General features: G+C 43.1%; 2 protein-coding genes across 19 annotated transcripts in view; both read left to right on the forward strand.

Annotated features, from left to right (window-relative positions):
* The window catches only part of ARIH1 (ariadne RBR E3 ubiquitin protein ligase 1), a 61,326-nt gene extending 54,013 nt beyond the window's left edge, over positions 1-7,313 (forward strand). For 3 of the 4 annotated variants that reach the window (XM_055716828.1, XM_055716830.1, XM_055716831.1), the window contains 5 exons: positions 774-904; positions 1,004-1,061; positions 2,356-2,616; positions 3,499-3,611; positions 6,544-7,313. In XM_055716828.1, the coding sequence (XP_055572803.1) occupies positions 774-904; positions 1,004-1,061; positions 2,356-2,616; positions 3,499-3,611; positions 6,544-6,628 (648 nt within the window). In that variant the 3' untranslated portion in view covers positions 6,629-7,313. Of the gene's footprint in view, positions 1-773; positions 905-1,003; positions 1,062-2,355; positions 2,617-3,498; positions 3,612-6,543 lie in introns of those variants that run through there. The other variant, XM_055716832.1, reaches the window with a different exon arrangement.
* Positions 7,314-9,067: 1,754 nt separating this feature from the next.
* BBS4 (Bardet-Biedl syndrome 4) overlaps positions 9,068-23,598 on the forward strand; it is a 44,142-nt gene continuing 29,611 nt past the window's right edge. Inside the window, exons 1-4 of one of the 15 annotated variants that reach the window (XM_055716845.1) lie at positions 9,153-9,168; positions 11,284-11,335; positions 16,497-16,580; positions 17,175-17,239. Coding sequence is in view for 12 of the 15 variants with exons in the window: in XM_055716842.1 (XP_055572817.1) it covers positions 9,879-9,920; positions 11,284-11,335 (94 nt within the window). In the remaining 3 variants the exon portion in view is untranslated. Of the gene's footprint in view, positions 9,169-9,386; positions 9,544-9,578; positions 9,963-11,283; positions 11,336-16,270; positions 16,371-16,496; positions 16,581-17,174; positions 17,240-23,598 lie in introns of those variants that run through there. The other 14 variants (XM_055716846.1, XM_055716834.1, XM_055716838.1 and 11 more) reach the window with 14 other exon arrangements.

Genomic DNA, 23,598 nt, shown 5'->3' on the forward strand with positions numbered 1-23,598 from the left:
AATAAATCTTTTATACTCTACATGAGTTGAATATCGTTTTAGGAAGATGTCATATGCTGCTGATGTATGAGAATGATATTAGTGTTATAAAAAACCAGCCTATTCCCCAAAGATTTCCCTGTGCAGTGCTGCTCTGATATCCTTGTATTTGTCAAAGGCCTCACACCTGAAAGGGAAGCCCCATGTGGGCTTTTGTGAGGTGTCACATGAAGGGGAAAAAAGGGATCTGATGGGAAATGTGGAAATGCCCCAGGAGGAGAAGTGTCTTTTTAGTTGACAGAAACTTCTTTGAAGCACGCTAGATTCTTGCTGCATGTTTTCAGATACTTTTTGGATGACATTTTACAATTGCAGGTGTCTTGGTTTGATAACAGCATGATATCAGCTTACTGTTAGGCTTTTTCAGTTTGAGTGCTGCAGTGGACCAAACACTTGATGGTGGGGAAAGCCAGATGCCTTCCCCATGGATGTTACAGACCATCACTACTGCTGTGATTTTGGAGGAGGTCATGAAATTACCTAGCCAGTGTACCACTGTAATAGCAGCATAGATAAAAATGTGTTACTCCTTAGGGTTTTTTGCTGTCTAGCTGCTTGGAGTTCGGGAATATTTTAAGGCCTGACTCCAAAATGGATCTCGATGATCAAAGGGAAGTAGTAAATCATGCATTTCACTTGACGTGCTACCTCTTACTGCCATGGGAGCCCTTCTGACTTCATAAGACTGGATTCTGTTCTTTCACTGCTAACGGTGCTCTCTGTCCTGTGAACAGGAATGCCCAAAATGCCATGTCACCATTGAGAAGGACGGGGGCTGCAACCACATGGTCTGTCGGAACCAGAACTGCAAAGCAGAGTTCTGCTGGGTGTGTCTGGGCCCTTGGGAGCCACACGGATCTGCCTGGTGAGTTCAGGAGCGTGCCTTCCTGGAAGATGAGGAAGCTGTGATGCAAACGGTATTGATTTGGACTGAAATCTGTGGAATCTTGTGTCCCTGTTACAGGTACAACTGTAATCGCTACAATGAGGATGATGCAAAGGCAGCAAGGGATGCACAGGAGGTGAGTCCATAACCTTTGGTGATAAGTGAGATCACCAGCCCTGTGGCATGCTTTCTGTAAACCTATAAACTGGCTCTGAAGAATTTCCTGGATTTGGGCATGAATCCAAAAGACAGTGAAGTTCCCCTGCAACTCTGGACTCTTGCTTCCTGCTAGGGAAGAAAAAAACTCACCTGTTCAAAGCCACCTTAACCCAATTTAAAGAACATGTTAACTCAGTTATCTGTCACGCTGCCTTGCCTGTTTTATAGCAGCTCTTAACATGGAGTCATCATAGTGCCATGGGTCTGAGATGACAGTCCTCACATCCTTCATAAAATGCTCTTTACTGCAAAGCTCTTAATGTGAATCCTGAGGTGTTTAAACACAGCAGATGTTTTGAATATAAATAGACTGCTGTCATTCCAATAACTACATTCAGAGGCTTGACATAGAAGAAATAGTGGGTGAAGTTGCAGCTACATTAAACTGTTCAGTGAATATGGATAGAGCCAAACCCCTTTTTAGTGGGGAGGGATTGCATGTTGTGTGCCACAGCTTACAGAAATCCATTTTCTGCATCTCTGTCAAAGTACTGTTATAGCCAAGAACCAAAGTATTTCCTGCAGCCCCTCCTCCTGCAGATAAGGATGACTTTGGCTGATAGTGTACATCCACAACGTAGAAGTTAGCCATGCTCATGCTGTTGTCTTTTTTTTTCCCTAGCTGATCTGTCAGTGAGAAGTAAATAAGATTGATGGCTATGCATTGAGTATCTTGGTTCTCTTGTACTACTTAGCACATGGCGTCTTTGCTCTGCTCTATAATCAATATGGCCTAGGCAACCTAAGGGTGCCCTCTTAATACAAGCACAATAATTGTTTAATTGGAATTCCTTATTAGCCAAAATAATAGAAAAGAAAATCTGCTTCTCACTGTCTGTTATGACACTGGAAGCATTTAAGTCTTGTAGCTTGAACTGTGAGGCTGAAATTCAAAACTGATTAGGCTTTAGCAATGTGATTCTATTTACTTTCAGGGCTGGGAGTGAGGATGTCACAGCAGTGCTAGGAAGTCCCCCGCATGAGGGTGAGCTGCTATGGGTCTGGCTTCATCTCCACACTATGTCAGGGTTAATAGTGCCACACAAAGCAGCACCATCTAAGTCTGGCCAGTGTGAGGGGAAAGGAAACGCCTTTGGAAAGGAAGCTTGTTCTCAGGGTTAGGAAGAGCCTTGTGAGGGGTTTACTTCTCTTGCAGCCATTACTTTGTTTTAACTATTTGTTTTCTTTTTCCCTAATGGGAATTAACACAGAGATCCAGAGCAGCCCTGCAGAGGTACCTGTTCTACTGCAACCGCTATATGAACCACATGCAGAGCCTGCGCTTTGAGCACAAGCTGTATGCTCAGGTGAAGCAGAAAATGGAGGAGATGCAGCAGCACAACATGTCATGGATCGAGGTGCAGTTCCTGAAGAAAGCAGTCGACGTCCTCTGCCAGTGTCGTGCCACACTCATGTACACTTACGTCTTTGCCTTCTACCTCAAAAAGAATAATCAGTCCATTATCTTTGAGGTAGGAGAAAAAAACATGGTTGTCAGGAGTTCAGGTTATAAAGCTAAGCGAAATAGAGATTTAATGCTTGGAGAAACTCTTGTCCCCAGCTTTACCAAAGTGAGTCTGGCTTAATATTCTGTTGGACAAAAGTCAGTGGCCCTGCTGGGCATCATATAGCATCGTCTGCTCGAGGAGAAAGTAGAGTACAAGATGCTGCCACCTGAAACAAGAGAGTGAGGTTCTGTCCTGAACTGGCAAAGAAGGCCTTAAAGCTTAAATCTGGCATTTTGACTTTCCCTGGTGTTGGCTTTTTCCAAGGGCACTACCATTACAGTTGCCCTTTCACGGTCTAAAGGTGGAGGCCTAATCTGCTTCAGAAGTGAAGCTGTATTGACTCTTTATAGTTTAGAATAGTCCTTTGTTGGTCTTTGTGCAGAACCTAAGCAGGATGCTTCTGCACTGTGTGCTCAGCAAGGGGTGCACAGAATGACTGAGCAATAGCAAAAGCTGTGCTCCGATGCTGCTGTGTGTGTACCGGGGTCAACACAGACTTTGCCAATGCTGATAAAAATAAATAGAGAAGGGACAGAACAGGAGATTAATAGCCTTGTACTGCACTATACCATTAGGAAGGAAAAGGTTTTTTTTAGGTTTGCCAGGATGTTGCAGATCAAGGAAGACAGAAGACTTGTTGGTAGATATGCAAATTCTCTCCTGATCAAATGAAGAAATTTTAGCTTTTTCAGTCTCGATGCTCAGAGCAGGTTACTAGAGTGTTATACAGTGCATGTATAATCCTGCTTTTTATTTCAGGACTGATTTCAGTTGGATTGAGTTAAAAAATCTCTTTCTTTCCTCCCCCCCACCCCCAAAATACTCTTTTTCTTTTTGTCTTTGCAGAATAACCAAGCAGACTTAGAGAATGCCACAGAGGTGCTTTCTGGGTACCTTGAGCGAGATATATCCCAAGATTCGCTGCAAGACATAAAGCAGAAAGTACAGGACAAGTACAGGTTTGTTTTTTAATAATTCTCTATCTCACAGCTGCCTGAGTACCTGTATTGCTATCCTGTGACAGGTGGTGGCATGTGTACTTGCCAAGGTATGGTTTTTCACCAGTCATGTCCCTGGGAAGCTGTTTGCTGTTGGCCTTCTGCTATGCATTATGATCATCAGTTGGTCCCTGGGCATCTGAGAACAGAGCAGCAGTGTCCCACAGCAGCTCCTGAAATCACCAGTGGTGAAGCCCTTGTGCGGATGCTGGCTGTGTGGTTTTGTGCCTCTGCCGGGACCAGCCCTTGGGGAAGGTGACAGCCTGCAGGGAGAGGCTCCCAGCTGTGCCTTGCATCTGTTCTGCTGAGCAGTAGCTAGAAGATTCAGTCCCATAATGGAAAAATCTTGTGACTAAAAGCAATGGCTTTTCATACACCTGCTGTTCAGCAGAGAAGGAGCATGTGGGAATGGCCAGGCCCGAGATGGGACCTGCATAGTGAGGGCCAAGGAACAAGGAGTAACTTTGTTGTTCCAAGCTGACACCGTTGGCCTAGGATGCATTGCTGTAAAAGAGCAATTGGGTGTTTTTATTTTTCTGTTGGGCCCTTTTGTGCAAAAAGTGGGTGTAGAAAGGCTGTCTTTAAAGAAGAGGGAGAGAGCAACCTGCCCAGCTAGAGAGGAGAGCAGAAGAACCAGGGTCCAGGTGACACAAATGCTAATGGTTTTCACAGTCCCAGGGGAATCACTTCTGCACAGTGGAAAAATACAAAGCTGTAGATGCAGATGAGTCACAGGATTATGGCTTGCATTTTTGAGGCATTTTGCCAAAGTCACTGAATTTGTTATGCCTAGCTTAGGGGAAAAGAAAAAAAGCAAAGTAGGGTGAGCTGTATTGACTAAGGGACTTTGGGGAGTGGAGTTAGCTGTTTAGTTCTGGGGGGCCTGTGGCCCATTCTGCTGGTCTGGTAGCATGGCTGGAGCTGGACAAGACTTAACCAGACCTTTGCTTTTGAGGCATTTTGTAACTTGCCAACTTACTTAATGGTAGCCTTGAAGGGTATCTTGGGTCAAGCTGCTTGTTCACTTAAGTCCTTTGAAACTGGATGCTCTTCTAGGGATGGTAACAGCTATCCAGAAGAAATTAAAACCTAATATAGCCTGAATTGCCTGAGAACATAGTATCCCAAACCTGCCTTCATGTTTCTGGGAAGAAAGTATGCATCTGTCAAGCCCGTGCAGGTCCCTAATTAACTAGTTCAGTCATGTCTTAATTATGTCCTGCACGGTGCTCTTTGTGTGCTGGTGTTACAGTGTACTGATGCAAGACCAGGACCAAAGATGTTACTGAGGTGGGTTTAAAGAGCTCTGGGAAATTGCATGAACTGACTTCCTAGCTAATTTGGTTTCAGGTGTTTCAATCTCTTAGCTTGCAAAGACATTTCTGGAAAACAGGATTAAACCCCCACCACCAGCAGCAAAATAACTGAAGTTGGGAAAGCAGAAGCTATGCATGTTTGCTTTCACGTGCTTCAGAAAATCAATGGGACTTTGTGTATGATGATTTCTGTTGCAACAGCTGATAGCAATGAGAAGAGCCAGAAGAGTTTTATTCAGATAAGTCTGTTGGTCTGATGCTGCTACCATTCAGTATCTTACAAGGGCTGCAGGTTAAGATGAGGAATTTCTGCCTACCTGTTAGCATGTGTTGCAATCAAGGATAGCTTTCTGCTAGGGGCACCTGCTGGGAGACTCCTCCTGTGCACCTCGCTTTAGTGAGCAGAGAGATACTCAGCCACTACTGAACAAGCCGGGTTCCCAGCTGCTGGAGCCCCTCGGATGCTCTCCTGACTGGTGCGTGTGCCCAGAAACTGTACCACACAATTCCCAGCAGGAACTGGTAACTTGGTGGTTGGCTCCTGGGTGCCAGTTTCTCACATTACAGCACATCACTTGGGGCTGAGCACTGCCGAACCATGGACACAGCTGTGCCTGGGGCTGTGGGAGCTGCTACTAAGATTTTTTTTTTTTTTTTTTTTTTTTTGTCCCCTGCATGCCTAAAGATGATGTAGACTTCAGCATCACCACTGGAAGGGCTTTAGTGCAGAATGCCTGCTGCTTGCTTATAATTTGCTCTGGGAACCTGAATACTTGAAGTGCTTCTCTGCTTTTTATCTTTTTATTTGGCTGATGCACCCAAAATGAACATGGCATCTTTTGATATGTTCTTATGATAGCACTTTTCCTCAGTATCATTGATCCTGGTAGGACTGTACCTAACCCTGGGATCAGTTAGATTTGCAGCTTTGTCTGTTTAAGTGAGCATAGGTAGGAAGATCCTGCCAGGCTTAGTGCCCCTCTGAGACTCAGGAGTCACGGTGAGGTAAAACTTGCACTCCAAGCCGGACCAGTAACCCTTTTTGTAGCCAGCTTGACTGCTTCCATCTCCACTGGGATTCTGGAGGGGAATAGAAGTGGGTCAGTGCTCCTTCCAGAGGTTCTGCCCAGCCAGCTCCTGGCTTTTTGTTGTCCTGATATGACTCATAGGCACCAGCCCTTGTTTGAGGAGAGCTTTGTCCCATTTTGGGTGTCACTGCTAACCTATGCTCTGGCTTCTGCATGTTGTGGCCACTGCTGCTTCCTTGTTCAGTATTTCCTAGCTGTAGGGGCTTTGGGGATACTTTTGCATGGGAAACTTAAATTTGCATGGTGTTTGGTTTTTTTGGGTTTTTTGGGGTTTTTTTTTGGGTTTTTTTTCAGCCACAGACCTGGTGCTGAGTGACTGGAGTAGTTGAAGTCTTAATTAGCGCTGTTAATGGGCTACAAATACTAAGTCCCTTCTCAGGGGATCTCTTCTTTTGGAAGTGGGGCTTAATGTAGGTTTGCATTACACAATGCTGGGAGTGGGCCATGGTGTCTAACCTGCCTTCTCTGTGCCATTCCTCTTCGCTGCAGATACTGCGAGAGTCGACGAAGGGTTTTGTTGCAGCATGTGCATGAAGGCTACGAGAAGGACCTGTGGGAGTACATTGAGGACTGAGACTGGCCCCGCATAAAACGAACTCTGAAACCTTTACCATCTAGAGTGCTCATGCGATTCAAATAAAACACACACAAGGCGCTACGCCTGTTACACCGCTGGTCTGTAGTACCGGGATTCTGTTTTGTTAACAGAAAATTTAAGTAAATTATATTGTAATAAAAAAAGGTAGATAAACCATTGTACAACAGTATTCTAGGCGGCCAATAAGAGTGTGACAGACGCACTAAAAAAAAAAAAAACCCTCCAACTTTAACTTGTAACGTAGCTTCATTCTCCAAGCCGACTCCTTTTTCTTTTCTATCTTTATTTTCCTGTGTGTAGTACAGATGGAATTTAAACCAGTTTCTTGACACTGCTTTTCATGTCCAAACCAGCCATTTTGATGTACTTTGGTAAGGGGGGGATGGCTCTCCTGCCCCCCTTTTCCTCTCTGCCACCCAAGTACACAGATGAATGTTGATTGGCTCATTGTAAAGATTATTCTTGGGGAGGGGAGGAGGGGGGTTACACAGCAAGGAAAAAAAAACACCTTTGTATATGACTTTTAAAACAAAAAGAGGACAACACAGTATTTTTCAAAGTTGTATATAGCGCATATGCATGGACAAAGAGCAAGCGTGGCACGTGTTTGCATAATGTTTAATTACAAAAAATATTTATTCTTTAAAAATCTTCAAGATTATGTCTATTTGCTGTGCATTTTCTTTCAGTTTGATTATCTTGTTTTGTTTTGTTTTTCCCTGGGATGGGGTGGGGGAAGCGTGTGCTGGTGTAGTGAACATGGTGGGTTTTTTTCTTTGGTGTTTTGTTTTTTTTGGTTTTTTTTTTTTTTTGGAAGGCTTTTACCAGAGAATTTGGGTTTCTCCTCTTCCTGCAGTTCCTTTATGTCCACAGCCTCCATGGTTTTGTGTGTGTATCCATTGCTGGCAACGGACCCGTCCCCTTGTGCGCAGCTCATGACGCTCGGTAACCCTGTGTGCATTGTGTTGGTGACTGATGCACACTGTGATTCAGGATGCTTTGCTTTTTTTTTTTTTTTTGGTGTGTTGGGTTTTTTTGTTTTGTTTTTTTTTTTTCCTACCCCAGACTGATAGCTGCCGAAATCCAACTCTGCTGTTCCCATCCATGCACGCAGGACACGTGCTCTGAACCCAGAGGAGGTGTGTGTGTATTTAGAGTTTTACTTCTAGTTCTGAGGCAGGAACAGGAGGGGTATTTTGCACCACTTCTCAGACCTGTGGAAAGATTACGGCTGTGGATCTCCTCTCTTCTCTCCCCTGCTCTCCTTCATCTGTCAAATGGACCGTTCCTTGCTGTTTAAGTTTCACTTACATTATAATGAGTCATAACATTGAAAAGGAAAGATGATGGAATTGTCTTTGTGTTTGTTTTGGGCTCAATTACTGGGCATACTGTCCTGGCAAATATTTAACACTCCATCTAGTGCAGTAGAAGCTGAAATCAACAGGGTATTTTTCAGTTAAAAGGGGAAAGAACTAATAAGTTAGCTACTGAGTCCATTTTTATGATTTCTGTAACAAGCTATGTTAAAGTAAACAATTGGTGGTGGTTTTATTAAATTTACTCCTGTATAGGAATTCCTTCTGTGGTATTTTTTGCCAGGCTAGTGTCCTCAAACCTTTCTTCTGATCTGCCAGCTTCGAGGGGGGAATAAATTTGCTGACCGGTGAATTAAGAGGCAGATTGTAGGCAGGTCTGTAATACAAAATGCCATTTCCAGTTGGCAGTCGGGTCACTTGAGCTCCCTCACTGATGTGGCACTTCCACCGACATAGCCTGGTCTCTCTCTACCTGCTTTCCCCTCCGGTTCTACCCGCGGTGCCCTGTTTGCCGCCGGCAATCACACGGGAGCCTGTGGGCACTGTGCCGGGGCGGGATGGAGGCGAGCGGCGCTGCCTCTTGCCGGTCTCTGTCTGCGGGCAGCGGCTACTTGCCCTTCCTCCTGGGCTCACAGAAGTTCCCTATCCGTGTATTTAAGCGCTGGTGGAAGCCGTGGGTCCGTGTGGGGCGCGGTGGGCTGGGCCAGCGGAGCCCGCCTATCGCGGGGGGTCACCGCGCCCCGGGGCCAGTACCGGCTGCGGGCCGGGCCCAGGTGCGGGCAGGCCCGGCCTGGGGTGCCCGCGGGCCCTGCGCTGCTGGCGGGCACGGCTGGGGCTACCTGCCCGCGTTCCTCGCCCCTGGTCTCCAGGCGCTCCCATAGGAGCTGCCCCCGGTGCCAGCACGGCCGCCAGCCCCCGGGAGCGGGGGAGCAGCTCCCTGCGCCGCCGGGCCGCCTCAGGCCGCGGGGGAGCCGTGCAAACCCTCCCTAATAAACTTCTGCTCCATTACTGCATTAGTCACGCCGGTGTTTCCGTGGCGAACGCGGCGGCGGATGCCCCGGGTCTTCCCGCCGCCTTCCCGTCGTGCACCGCGCCGCTCTGTGGTTGTCCCGGAAGTGCTGGGGGGGGGGGGGGTGTCGGTTGGTAACCGTGGTAACGGCGCGCTTCTTCGCCATGGCGGAGCCGCAGGCCGCAGCGGTGAGGGGCCGCCGCCGTGAGGGGCCGCCGGTGCCTGCCCGGCCCCCGGCGGTTAGGGCGGCTTAGGGGGGGCCGGGGGGGCTTGGGGGGCGAGGGGAGGCGGGGGCGGCGGCGGGAGGGGCTTTTAAGAGCGAGTGTTTAACCTTTGTACGCTTGGTATTGAAAACAGAGATGGAGCGTGGTGCTGACTTGTGTTGGGGTGGTCAGTGACACGCAAGCCTCCCTCAGCGCCCCTCCCCCCCCCACGTTCCCCCGCGGTTCGGTGCCCCCCAGGCTTGCCCTGGTTCCCCTGCCCGGCGGGCTGTGAGCCCCTCGCTCATTTCCTACTGCTGACATGCGGAAAACAGACTTTACAATGATTAGATTGTAAAGTAGGTATGTTTATTCAGCGCTGGGCGGAACGGGGGGGGGTAGTTCCACCAATATCGCGCGTGCCGTTTTAACATTTTTCAGACCTATTTATACATGTTACATTTTTTTTATCTAAAAACACACATACTATTGATTATATTCAACCTTCAGGCCATATCTCCACTGCAAAACATTGATTATAAGTAATCAGCAAACATGCTTTAACAGTAAACATATCTAAGTAACACCAAGCGACTTTTATGCAGATTCATCGTGACATATTATAACTCTTAGCAACTTAGAGGCATTATATGTGCAGTATTGGTTAAGTATGTGCTTGCTTATCAGCCTAGGATGCCATGCCAAATGCTCTTAAGGAAAATAAATGGTCTTCGAATAAGGTAAAAAGAAACCCTTGTCATGGATAAGTACCTGATTAAAAGGTGAGGAGCAGAAAGAAGGAACAAGTACTCATTTTTTGTGTGCCGGAGGGGGGTCATTAGTGAAGCGCTGCAGGGGCCTGCTTGGTGTGTCCAGAAATGGTCCGGAGAAGGGCAGCTGGGCAGGTGGTCGGGTGAGGGGAAGTAAGAGAAACTGCAGGAGAGTCATGGCAGAAACTGCAGGAGAGTCATGGCAGTGCTGGGTGATAGGGCTTAGAATTGGAATGGTGTGTACAGATTGAAAAAAAAGTTGTAAATGATAAAAAAAAATAATTATTGGGGGCTTTGTGTGGTTCCTGCTTAGGAGCAAGTGCTTGGAGTTTGGTAATTCTGTGAAAATACCATCTAAGCTTTTTACGATAGCTAGTAATAAACTTTTCACAATACTGAGTAAAATGTTAGAAATTATTAAGAAACAAAGCTGGTAAAAGCTTTTCTTTTATAAATCTTGGTTATTTCCATGTCTTGGATACTGTACTCATGTCTTGGATACTGTACTCGGGATATCTGATCCTCCCCATCTCCAATAAAAGAAGAGCAGAACCAGAAAACGTTCCAAAAAGATTACAAGGAACAAGTGTAGAGCGAATCTCCACTTTAAAAAGTAGTTTGTTAAGGAGAGGGGAGGCGACACAGTTCTGTAAAACCCTGGTGGTGTCTGGGGAAGAGGAGTGTGGAATGCCTCTTCCCCAAGAAACTGGAAGTAAAAAATAAAAATGCTTCCCTGTGTAATCATGTTTCTCTTCCGTGAGGGTTTGATTTTATATGCAAAGTAAGAAAAACGTATAAAATGCATTTATTTTCCACAGACTGTGTACTTGCTTGTCCGTGAGCTCCGGGCAATATTTGCAGGTTGAGGTTGCCTGCTGTGCGATGGGACATCGATGTACTCACGTGCCTGCAGACTCTGATGGTTCCCCAGGAATGACTTTGTTCTAAATAACTTTATAAATGTTTTATAAAAAAATGTTTTGTAATAAATTTTGTGGTGTGATCTCTAATTAGCATTTTAAGTGTTTGAGTTTTGGTTATTTACAAGGTAATGATTTCTTTGTGGAACCCTAATAAATAGCAGTGAACCTATGGAACAGGAATGTACTCTGAAAAGAGCAGGTTTGTTTAATCTACATGGCAAACAGAAACCTCTGCCTAGCTATGGTTAGGGAAGAGCAGCACTTGGCAGGGCAGAGTTTGTCTAGCAGCAGTGATGCTATTTTTACACCATTTTGGGATTTGCCAGTTGTCCTTTCCAATTATTTTCTAGAATAGATCTTCAAGAAACCTTGCCTGGTGTATTTAATACTCCTCTTCTCTGTCTTTTCAGGTTTCTTCAATGCCAGCAGCTACAGAACCTCCAAGACCCCATCCTAAAAAAGGTTTGAAGATTTGATTGTGTTTCTTGGGCATGTTGATTTTAAGATTTCTTTTATAACGTGTGCAGCTGTCTAGTAAGAAATTAATGTCCACTGGGAAAAGACGAGACTATCTGGACTGTAAGCTGCTGAGTACAAGTACTTTTTTCTGGGGTCTGTATGATCACTAGCTCGGTGCTGTTGCTGGCTGACAGTACCCTACAGCCTGTATTGCGTATATACTTGTTGAGCTGCTAATGAGTTTGATATTCATTTATCTTGTGCAAGTGAGATCAAACCAGTCAGGTTGTAGCTGGTTTTAATTATTGCTTGTTTGTTTTGGGTTTTTTTTTGTACTAAAAGTGAGAATTAATTAACTCAGCCCAAGCTGTAGTTTTGAAATCTTTGTTGAATCTTAACTGGAACAGGAACATTTGTAGTTATCAATTCAAAACGTTTGACTAAAACCTCATGTTTTGTAAGGGGTCCAGTAAAGCCTGCAGCACAATTTGATGCTGCAGCCTCTCCTTTTCCCTCTTCCCTCACTCTTTCAACGTAACTTCTCCCGGCACATGCAATGAGCATTTCCTTCTCTGTGGCATTAAGCTGTGCTCACATTCCTAGTACAGGTCTGCTCCGTGTAGAGACTTTTGCGCCTACCTAAGGTGAGTTTTGGGGTTGTTTTTGTGGATTTTTCTTTCTTAAGTTGCCCAGAGAGCCTGTTCAATTCAGGTTATAATTAAGCGTGAACTCTACAGCTTTGCTAGAACCCCAATATACTTACAGTATATTTCAGTCAGAAGCAGTCCTCCTTTTCCCTTACCTTCTATTTCAGGGAAGCACAGTTAGGGAGCACTGTACTTTGGCCGTTTTCTACTCTGATTGTGTGATGTGCCTGTCAGAGCGCACTTCAGGAGGAAATCTTCGTATTTCTAAATTCTTTGTGATGGAGACTGCCTTGGTGATAATGCTGGCATTAAAAAGGAGCTTGTTTGGCAGCTGGGTACTGTCATAGTTTCTGCCTAAAAATTAAGTTCTTCGTTTTGCACATAGACGCTGGGAGGCTGGAAAAGCCACTTTGCTTTTGTTTTGGGGAGGTCAGGCTAACATCATGCAGTTCCAATTCCTGGTAGCAGAGTTCCAGCACATGAGCAGAATGTGGCTGTTCTGGAGACAGCGCTTGAAGTTTCAGTAGACCTACAGCTGTTGGCTGGCACAAGCCCAAGCCTCTTATATATGGTGCTTAGAGCTGAGAGGAAAAGATTGCTACTGCTTCAGGCCTGCATGCAAGTTAAAATAAAACCAAAATTTACTTTTATCTTGGCTGTCAACTCTTTTAGAGCAAGAATTGCTGTTACTTTGAACCAATTAGCATGGCTTCTGCAGAGGCACCGATCCACTCCTTAGCGAGATGGTTTGTCTCCATCCTGTTCTATAAAGATTATGGCTCTGGTTTCCTCATCCTCAGTAACCCCCACCTTGTTCTGCCTCATTGTGCAAGTCCTACCTATGATATTTGCGCTGACCATGTGGGTTGGGAGGCTGTGTCTTCTATCTGGTTTTACAGGACAGTGTATACTTGCAGTTCTCTAAATAAAATATCTGTAGAGGGATCAGGCTGATGGTGTTTTTCAAGAGATGGACTATCACTCCAGTGCTCTGTCCTGGCAGGCTGAGGTCTATTAAATCAACTCTGCATAATTCACGAGCAGATGGAATGGCTGAAAAAAGAAAGATGGGGATATCAGTCTTTCAAACAAGCTGTGGAGGCGTGCTGGATAGAAGCCGTTGTGCCTCTGTCGGCTTGCTTGTTAAACTGTCCGACAAGTGCCTTCCTGCTTTTAAGTGTGTGTATTTTAATATTGATTGTTTGGGAGAATCAACTGTGGCAGTTGCAACTTTCTTAATGGGACTGCTTCTCCAGATCTTGCCTGCTGTTGATAAAGGGCTGCTTGTTTGTGGCTGCTGTACTCAGCATTTTGCACTAACAGCCCTGAAACAGAGCTGGACGCGTCTTTAAAAAGGGCCACCAATGCTCCTTCAGGTTTTAAGGGTGCAGGTTGGAGGCTGGGCAAAGGCTGTGCAAAAGAAGTGGTCTGTCTCCATCACCAGCCAATGTTCCCTCCATCTCCTTCATTTGGCATTGGTGTGTGCGCAGCTGCATGCCAGAGGGGAGAAAGTAGTAAATGAAATCCAGTTATTCGTGGCTCTGGATCTCCTTTTTATACGGATATGACCCTATTAACTATGGTTAAGAAAAAAAATAATTTAGCCTTTGACACTTGCAATTCTGGTTTCTGTTTCTTAAGGTAAACTGAGGCATCTCCAGTACCTGGCACACCTTGGGTTGTTCTGAAATAAAATGCCTTGGAAGCCTTTGTGCTTTGCCATTTAATATTTGACTGTGTTCCCTTAAGTGCAGTGGGCAAAAGCTGATTTGAGCTGCCTGATCGTTAATCTCTAGGAAATGAGGGCAGCATAAAGATTTGTAATAGGGAGTGATATAACAGCATCCTTTGTGTGTGGGTGTGATGCTGGGGGTACATAAGAGAGGAGGGGAGAGAAAGAAGGTGATGTTGTATATGCTTTTGTGGAGTTTGGCAGGAAAGAATAGCATCTTTTTCCCATGACAGGGTTGTGGTTTTTTTTAAAATAGGGTTTTCATAGAACATCTTAATGAAGTATTTCATCCTACTCAGATTGGCTGAGGAGAATTATGATGAACTTTAAGTATCCAGGCAAATCTACAGCAATTCTGTCTGAATAGAAGAGCGCTGATTTTAAACTGACATTTTTAAACACTGAATGGTAACTTTCTGTTGCTGTAATTTGCATTTTTATATTTGCATTGTATTTTCAAGTAGGATGCAAGAGAGATACTGAAACCAACATTAATGTAAGCAGGTCTGAGAAATACAGAGACCATGTGGTGTAATATGGTCTCCTGTGAGCCATTTGGTGCGGATAAAATCTGTGCCCGAATAAAGCATGTATTGCAGTAACTAAACAATGTTGCTGTGCCCAAATGTAGTAGAGTGTGACCAAGTCGTTGCTGAAGCCCTAACTTTAATCGTTGCAGTGCCTGAATTCAGATTGTAACAGCTTGCCTGTGTTTGTACTGGGGAGGAGTAAGGTATTAAACTTCTGTTTCTGAGAATGTGATCTCAAATTTGCAAAAAATCATTTGAATCACAAAATACATGTGAGTTTCATTGCTTAACCAGAAGGAACACTAGAAGACTGTTTTCAGTCAGACCTGTGATGCAGATGAGAATATGTTGGATACTGTTGAACTGTGCAACCTGAGAGTCGAATGGCTTCCCCTCACTGTTGCGTTGCTTTCCTCCCGTGGATGCTCCTTTGATCCTGTCTGTGAGACAAGAAAAAATGGAAACCTAGAACCAGCATTTAGCAACCTGATTTTATGGCTCTTAAACAATAACTTCAAGTTAAGAGGCAGAATTTGCTCTTGAATTAGCTGCTATCAGGGCTCATCCATCATGTGGCTTTTAGGTTGTGAAAGCCCAGAAGGTTGGGATTTAAGAGTGTCTGTCTTGCAGGCCAGTCAGCCCAAAAGGAAGACGACGAGCATTCAACAAGCGTATAAGGGGTCTGGAGCAGATGTGGTGGTGATGGGGAAAAGCGTTGTACGCAGCGATCGGGCTAGAAGTCTCTACATCTAGCAATCTAAATTAAAGGGATCGGTGCAGAGCAAACCCCTCAGAGTATCTTGTAGCTGCACTTGGTGACAATCATTACTCAGCAGTTGACACCTTAGTAGCTAAAACCATTCATTATTTCGTCCTTTACCCCCTGTGGGGAGAGCTGCTTTGAAAATCAATTCTCTTTGTTGCTTCAACAAGATCCATAACTCTTGCTGTGTTGATATTTTGTCCCCAAGCAATTGGTGGTAGAATAAAGGGAGCTCTGTTCCTTGAAGCAGTGTAGACTTAATACCAGCCTGCTGAGATGGAGTTTTAATCTCCCTGTTGCATTTTAAATTAATCAGATATTTTCCTAAATGCTTTACTGGTTTTGAATTGAGATAGGCTGCCTCCCATCTTTCGACTTCCCTTTTGCCATACAGGTAAATCAAGTAATTTTGTACATGATAATACTGTAGCAGAGAAACGTTCTTTTTTTATTTTTATGGAATATAACTGGAATTTATTTCCCTTTATTGTGTAAAAAATTCTTAGAAAGGAAATTCTGGGCTCGTGTTAGTCTAATAACAGTTCAGAGGTTAATGGAACAATTTTAAATGCATTTGGATTTCACACAAATATTGATGTCAGATTTTCTGAGGTACAGTGATGGCTTTTTAATAACAGGGTAGAATTCTAAATATGTATATACTGTAATAAATGCATTGAGGCAAAATAAAGTAGATTTCACTTGAGTCATAGGGAAGAACTTGGGCTAGAAATCCATTAGACTGAGGAAGGAGAATTCTGAAATTGTTAGCAAACACCTCTGTTTACCAAAGGAAGGGTCAGGTAGATAATTTTCAAAGCAAAAATCTTTTCCTTGTGAATTGTAAAAGTACTGGCAGGGATTAAGTGTTCTCCCTAGTCCTGGGCATTGGGATCTTTTTTGGATGCTTTGTACGTATGTTTTTTCTAGAGTTTGACGCAAGGAATTCTGCCTTGGATTAACTGTGACCTTTGGCAAAGCACTTTCTTTGACTTTTGTTTTGTTCCATTTATCAACCATAAGGTTGGTCTAATATTTGATGACAGTTTTTGGATGCTGCAGGCTTTCAGTTAACAAAACATTTGGAGATGTGAAGTGAAAAATACTGTATAAATGGATATATTGCAATGCGCTACTTGACCTGTTTGAGTGCTGCGAAAGACAGTACTGAAGGTTGCAGGCAAGACATACGGGAGAAACTTTATAGGGAGAAATTTTAACATACCCAGTGGCCAAGCCTGCCTGTTTTAACATTTTAACATGTGCATTTTAACACGCTCAATGCTTCGCATAGAGCACTTCCGCAAAGTAAACCAGGTGTCTGGACGTTTCAAGGCTTGTGAGTCTTCATCTTATTTTTTTTCAGGTAAGTTCCACTTCTGTCTTCTATAAATATGAGCATAACTAGCAAAAATGTCTTGTAAGGCCATTGTGAGTCATTGAAAAGGAGGAAATTAAGTTCTCTCTGCTTTTATTGCATTCTCCATTTCAGAGACAAGTGAATTACTGACCCAAGATTAAAACAGCTGATGAAGTAGGTTTATCAGCAATAAACACACAAGTGCTCGGTCCCTTTGTAAGTAATAGAAATGTTTGATTAGATTTGGCTATTGCAGAGAAATTAAATAATAGAAATAGGGAAGTGCATAATGTAAATGTGTGTTTTAGAGCTGCGATTGTATCCTGTTCTTAAACTCCGCGGTACTGAGGGTGTTCTTTGTGGCTCAAAGTTACCACACTTTTACCACACAGAAACCTGGATTTTGGATAGATGATGACAACATGGTGTTTTACATCTTACCAGGGTAGTTTCTTTTGTTTAATTGCATTTTGAAATATTCTCAAGTAGTGTGTGTTATTCTTGTTCAGCTAAATCCCATGTCAGTATTTAGCTCAAATACTGGTAGTGCTGTCCTTTTCATGTGGGTGCTCATCCTTGAAGCCAAGGGTGTAGTCAGTGGGTTCTAATAAAAAATAATTGCACGTGCTGATTTAATGGGCAGTAAAGCTGGCTTTATCTGGTATTGACTTTGGTTAGGAAGTGCTCATGATGATAAGCAATTTCAAAATGTGACTTAGATAATAAATAACTTTCAGATTATGCTGAAGTAGATAAGTGGCTTTTGATGATCTGTCCTGTGCAAATGCATCTCACTCTCTCTCCGGGCAGCTCCTGCTCACACAGATAAACCAGTGGGGATCCCTCCTGCTCCTGCAGATTTTCCAAGGGATCCTGTAAGTATTTTAATGGCTTAAACACTCTGAAGAGCAGGAACCTTTTAGTGCCCCAAAGAGTCAATTCTGTGCACTTGCAGAGCTGATCATTTCTGAATTCCTGATACGTTTTCTTAAATCAATATAAATCCATTCTTTGAGCCAGCTTCAAAGCTGCCTTTGAACTTGTGAGAGTGAAGCTGCCTGAGAAATCCAGATAAAAACAACCCCCTTGAGTTAAATTAATTAATACTTCTGAGTGTGTCAAAAAGAAAAGATGTTAGTGGAAAAGTTAGTGATTGTGGGGGAGCAAATGCAGTTCCTGTATCTGTACATGCCAGTTTGTTTCCATTTGGCCATATGCAAGCCAAGGTCTGTTGGCCCATTTGAACCTACAACCTTGCAGGAAGAAAATGGTTTCTAAATAACATAGATTAGCTGGTAATTATGTCATTGTTTTGTACAAGAGAATTTGGTATTTTCATGTGTCTGCGATAGGTGGGTTTAGTGCTGTGCGTGTTTTGTTCAGGATCTGATACAGCTGTTAATTTTGAGTGGTGAGATAAAAAAAATCGTTTTTTGGTAATTCAGTTGTGTAATATACTTCTGTTCATCCTCTTCTTCCCAGAATAACAGCCCAGTAATCCGTGCACCACAAAGAACTGATAATATTTAAGTTTGAACATGCTAGCACAGCTCTGCCCTCTTGTGTGTGTATATTAGTGTCTGTGATTATAGGAACAGCGAATCCTTTGCAGACAGCATAGCAGGTGTGTTTTTCTGTCAAGACTGGTATCACTGTAAAATTTTTAGTGCTTTTACATCAGAAGATTCATAGTTTCAGTTCTAGTTTTACGTATTTTGGCAGCTGTCAACTTCATTTCCTCTCTGTAAAGAGGAAAATCTGTATCTGCTTCTTAAGCCTGTTGCAAACTTAATTAGGCAATGAAACGTGCATAAAAGTGCCACCTCTTGTAGAAAATGAGCATAATCTTTGATAATTTGATAATTAAGATATATATTACATTGGATGAGAATCAGGAGGAGGGTGAAGTACAATAGCTCAGTGTTAGAGGATCTAACTGTACAATTGTAACGTATTACTTTAGGATCACATTTAAATCGGTAAATTTATTTTTTTGAAGTTCCTTTGAAAGTCCTTGATGCTAGGCAAACTTCTTTTTTGTTTTAAAGCAGTCAGCTTCACGTTTGTCTCTTGGCATTCTGCTTACAGATAAAATGGCATCTCCTACTGTGAATTCAAAAATAATTTTATAAAAATAGTAAGTAACAAATTCAGGAAGGATGGGATTCATCTTTCTGAATTGACGTATCTCTGACATAGAACAAATCTCAGCAGATCACCTGTGCTCCGGATTTACTCAGTGGAAAGCTCATCTGATGCCATTTCTCTGACCTTTCCCAGCCACTACCTCAGGATGGAGTGAATCACTCCCCAAGGATACGTATTCCTCTCCTTTACCTTAATGATGGCCCAAGGCAAATAACTTAAGATGTCTTAATTTTCAGACACTTAAGTGAAAGGAGGTGCATCCTACTCAAGAATGTCAGAATTAATGTTGTCTGTGCAACTTGAATTCAAGCCTTTGAGTCTTTAGTGATGTAATTACAGGTTGGCTTTAGCCCAACTCTCCAACATCATCATCTGTGGCACAGGAATGACGGGACTCACTGGAAAAGGAACAGCTCACTGAGGGCTTTTTAAAGAAAAGGTATCTCGATTATTCAGTGTATATCCAGTTGTCATGTTTATCTTCAGCTATAAAATCCCATAGATAAATTCCCGGATGCTGCAAGGTTCTTCTGTGTTGTAGTCAAACTGTCCATTATACACCGAAGTCTCTTAAGAGGGCAGTGCTTGCTTGTCAGGAAGACATTTTGGGTTCTGCAGTGCTCAGGACCTTGCTTTTTCGGAGTTACTGAGCATGTATACTGCAACACTTCCATGGTTGGAGCACGGCAGCTGCCCATCCTGCTTGCTTGAGTGAGCACTGGCTGGGAGATACTGGCTGTTGTGTCTTTCAAGCTGTACAGCCAAAAACGATGGATGGACATGCAGCGGTTGCCTTCAGGGAGCCTGGTTACTTGATTTTTCTAGCTTTATAATAGAAATCGAAGTGAGGTTTCTTGTCTCTTGAGCAGCTTTACTGCATCTTAACAAAGAGTCTGTTCACTCACTCCTTCCAGAGTATGTCCCCTTTGCCACAGACATTTTAAGCTCCATAACAGGCACTGCACAAGCCCTGAGATTCAGTCACTGTTTTATTCATATTTCTCAACAACTTCATTCACTGTCTGACCTTGATTCATTTTTATATTGATCATCATTAGAAGGAGGCAGGGCACCTGGTGAAAACACTGGTGTGTTCCTGTAATTGTAGATATGCTTGTGTAATTAAAGATTTTATCCTGAAGACTTTTGTGCAGCAGGGAAGAGTGAAGGCTGCACAGGCAAAATATTCATCCTGGAACAGACATCTGACCTGGAAGACTTCATCCTGAGACAAGAAGTCTGGAAGAAGTTTGTGCATTCAAAACATAGGGTTTGTAGTAGGGAGTGCTGAACTGTTTGCAAGACCAGCTTCTGTATTTTATATATATACATACATATATTCTTCTAATATAATATGCTTCTAATGTAATATTCTTCTTTGGCAGTGTATAAAACGACGGCAGGTTCTAGGTGTTACTCCCGGGTAGTGGGAAGTTTCAAAGACTGTTGGGGCTGGATTGTGGCCCTCTCCCTGTTAGAATTTTATTTTGCTTTTGAAGAGGAAAGCTTTTCTTTACAAATGCCTTATAATGATTTTAGTTTCAATTTCTGTATAAAATACCTCACGTTTGTGAGACAGAAAAAGACTAAGCATAAGAATTTAAGCCAAAGGAAGGATTAAACTGGAAATCCCAAAACTACTGTGCTCCTGATACTGGAATTAACGAGAAGCTGGTTACACAGGTTATTTTGGGAATGCCTGCAGCCAGTGTTGCTTCATTTGCAGGGGAAATGTCTTCCATCCCTGCTTTGCTGTGGGAGGAGACAGTAAGTAGTCACCAGTTAATACCACAGACCTCCCGTGCTATTTATGAGCCATGTAATTCAGAAGCCCTCTGGGATGGTGCAGTCTGCATCCCCTTATTTAGGAGCAGCATTGGCAAACAGACACGTGGAGGGAGCTCCGTCTCCTTCTTGCCTACAAGAGCATAAGACATCAAGCAGGAAAAAAATTGTTTAAACGGAGAAGATAACAGTTGGGGTGCTATGCTGGGGGCTGGATCCTTGAGTGTCTCCAAGCGTAGTGTCTGCATCCTCAGGGACTTGAGAACTGTTGCGCGAATCAGCCTATTTTTTTCTAGATTAGCATGCGTTTAAAAGCAAAAATAGCAAAAGCTCTTTCAGATCCTTGTTTTTCTTCTGTTCAGAGCGTGTATCTCAGCAGCAAGCACTGATGGTCAAAATTAGCTCTTGCAGAGGAAACAGACTTTCAGATTTGATTTTTTTTAAGCAAATAAGATCATACTTTTTCAAATCCCTTTCTAAAGTACTCATTTGTTACTAAATTGCACCCCAATGTTATTTGTTTGATTCAGATTTTAGACTTGAATCAAGTAATATTAAGCTCGAATCAAATTTTATATAGGAATGATGAGGCTAATGTACTAATGTGTGTAATTCCCCCTCTCTCATTGAATGTCGTCAGGACTGCAGAGTGGTACCTCACCAGCCTGGTGCTGCTAACGGAGATTTCCCAGTGACCAGAGTGGTTCTGCCGCTGGGAACCTCGCTGTGGTGTTGGGAGGTCCAGGGACATCACAAGTGTCTATCTATTTACAGATTGTCCTGCTTTGCCTTACGGTTAAACTTAAGCAGCACATACTAAAGACATTTATACTGAGTAACCAGTATAGATATTTGCCCTCTAAATAAAAATATTTTTATTTGGGGTAACTCAGAACTTTGAATGTCTTTAATCAGAAAAACCACTGAACTCTGAGCTAGAAACTCTTTAAGATTTATGCAGTGTAAACTAACAACGGAAAATGTCCCTTTTTTTTCGTCGCCCTAGTGTATAAATGGGCTTTAAGATCCAGTTCTCTGCTCTCCCATACAGCTTTGGCTGATGTTCCTGCAGGGGGAGGTGTAGAGTCAGAAATGTTGCTTTTTTGTTTAAACCTGCTGCTGTTTTTCAGCCTCCTTCCAGTTTTCTCTGCGTATTGTGAAGCTATTAATACACAATAGTAAGATCACAGCTATGAATTATGGCTTTCTTGCCAGCACCGGAGTTGTGTATGATGAGTTTTATTAACCCCAGCTGACTGTAAATAAAGAGGAACCATACGGGTTTATTGTTTGATTTAAAGGTGTTCCAGCAGCAATTTGCAAAAGAGAAAACAGGGGAAGGGGATTAAACAGGGAGAATGGCTACAGCAGAAGGTTCTTTCCTTTTTTTCTTGTTTTATATCCATTTTACAGGTATTTGTGTACACAAACACCTGTATTCTCACATGATAAGTGAAATACAGCATACACATCCTCCTCTGGGTGGTGGTTTTTGGAGTTATTCTTCATCATTACTGAATTTTGAATACATTATGCCTCCATTTTCAAACTCCAAGGGTGGATCTGGGCATACGAAGACCAATGTTCCTCTACTAGTTCTCTTTCAAAGCTATAATCTATTTCCTATTGCTATAGTCTCAATAAAAGTCTTTGAGTGTCTGAGTAAGAAAGAGGTTTTCTTGTTAAATTTGTCTGTGCATCAACCTAGCGAGGAATTTGTAGGATGCTGCTCTGATATCAAGGCAGTCTGTTCTTTTTAAATCTAAACCCCTTGATATTAGAGCTTAGAAATACTTTCTGTTGTTCATACTTTTATTTTGGAAAGTGCAATTCACTGGCAGTGGTACGTTGTTTTGTAGCAGCTTGTGCCTTACTATTTTGATATTCTTTTTGTTTAGATGATAGTCATTACTTCTCTGTCACTGATTTTACAAACAGTAGCGTAATTCCTCGCACTGGCAGCTTGTGAAGCTCAAGGCAAAAAGGAGATGTGCACAGCTGGTTTCATCCTTGCTTTTCCCTCCCTATTAGTGTTTATTTAACATGGCTGTGAAAGCACCAAGCTTCATTTTGGAGGGTAACCACAGCTATGCCTGACAGTAAACCTTACCCAAGCTTTGCAAGTGGGAGTAATTTTAACCTGGCAATGTCAGGAAATGTGTCCAGGAGGCTGAGTGTGGGGAATTGAGGGGTGGGGTGGATGTTAGTCCTGAAAGACTTCCATGAGTTGCCTCTCAGATTTGGACGCTCTCCTGCAGTGGCAAGTGAATTGTCTTTAGGCTGTTGTGCGCTAGCTGTTAAGCCGATGACCGGAATTACTTTAAAATGGAAAATGGATCACAAATTGAAAAGATCAATTCTGCTTCTGTGCGTTAGAGCAAGCCTTGCCTGATGATGGGAGATGATAACCTTGCTCCCTTGTGGCTTCGGCGCAGCAAAGCTTCCTGCTTTGATTTCTTCAGAGCGGTGTGCACTTCACCAATTCTTCTTTGGTGCAGCTCTCTTAATAGCAAAATGGTATGACAGAGACTTGAGTCCTTGCCTCTGTGTTTGTTAATTTTGAAAATACCCATGTGCTTGAATGCTGTTTTACAACATGCGATTTTAAATTAGAATTTGGAGATGGACAGTTGAGTCAGGATCCAAATTAGGCCTTTTAGATAATCTTAGTCATGTACGTGGTACCCACCACAGTGGATCCAGACTATGGCTTGTGAGGCTACTGCAGAATGAAATAAATTAAAAGTACTTTCATTTAATTACTTTTCTGAACATTTTCTGTCCTCTCCCTGTGCTGTATGTTATATGTGGTTTAGAGTATTATGGATTTTGGTCTGGTCACAGGTTGTTCTTTGTGTTTTCTTGAGTCTTTTGCTTCTCTGCTTTTCTTTCAGGCTCTTCTTGCTGCTCTTCCTCAGTTTGCTGCAGGTTGGGTTGCAAAGCTGGAGGGATGGGGAGTGAACTGGGACTCAGACTCTTTCTTATAAGCCAGAGTGGATGAAGGGCTGCGTTCTGATCTGTTGGAGGGGGTTTTGTTCTGTTTTTTTTTTGTTTTGTTTGGTTTGGTTTGGTTTGGTTTGGTTGGTTGTTTGGTTGTTGTTTTCTGATGAGACTAAAATGTGTTCTTGAGCTCCTTCTCAGAGAGCCATAGCAGATCTGTGCTTTTCACAGGAAAGGTGCTAGAGTTTTCCAGGCAGCTGACAGTTTGCATGCTGAAGAAAACAAGGTGAAAGGCTGCATGATGGCTACAGTTGTGCAGTTATGTTGAAATCCACTTTACTTTGGCTGTGCCCACAACAAA

Source organism: Falco cherrug, chromosome 7, assembly GCF_023634085.1.
Source record: "Falco cherrug isolate bFalChe1 chromosome 7, bFalChe1.pri, whole genome shotgun sequence".
NCBI classification, from domain to species: domain Eukaryota; kingdom Metazoa; phylum Chordata; class Aves; order Falconiformes; family Falconidae; genus Falco; species Falco cherrug.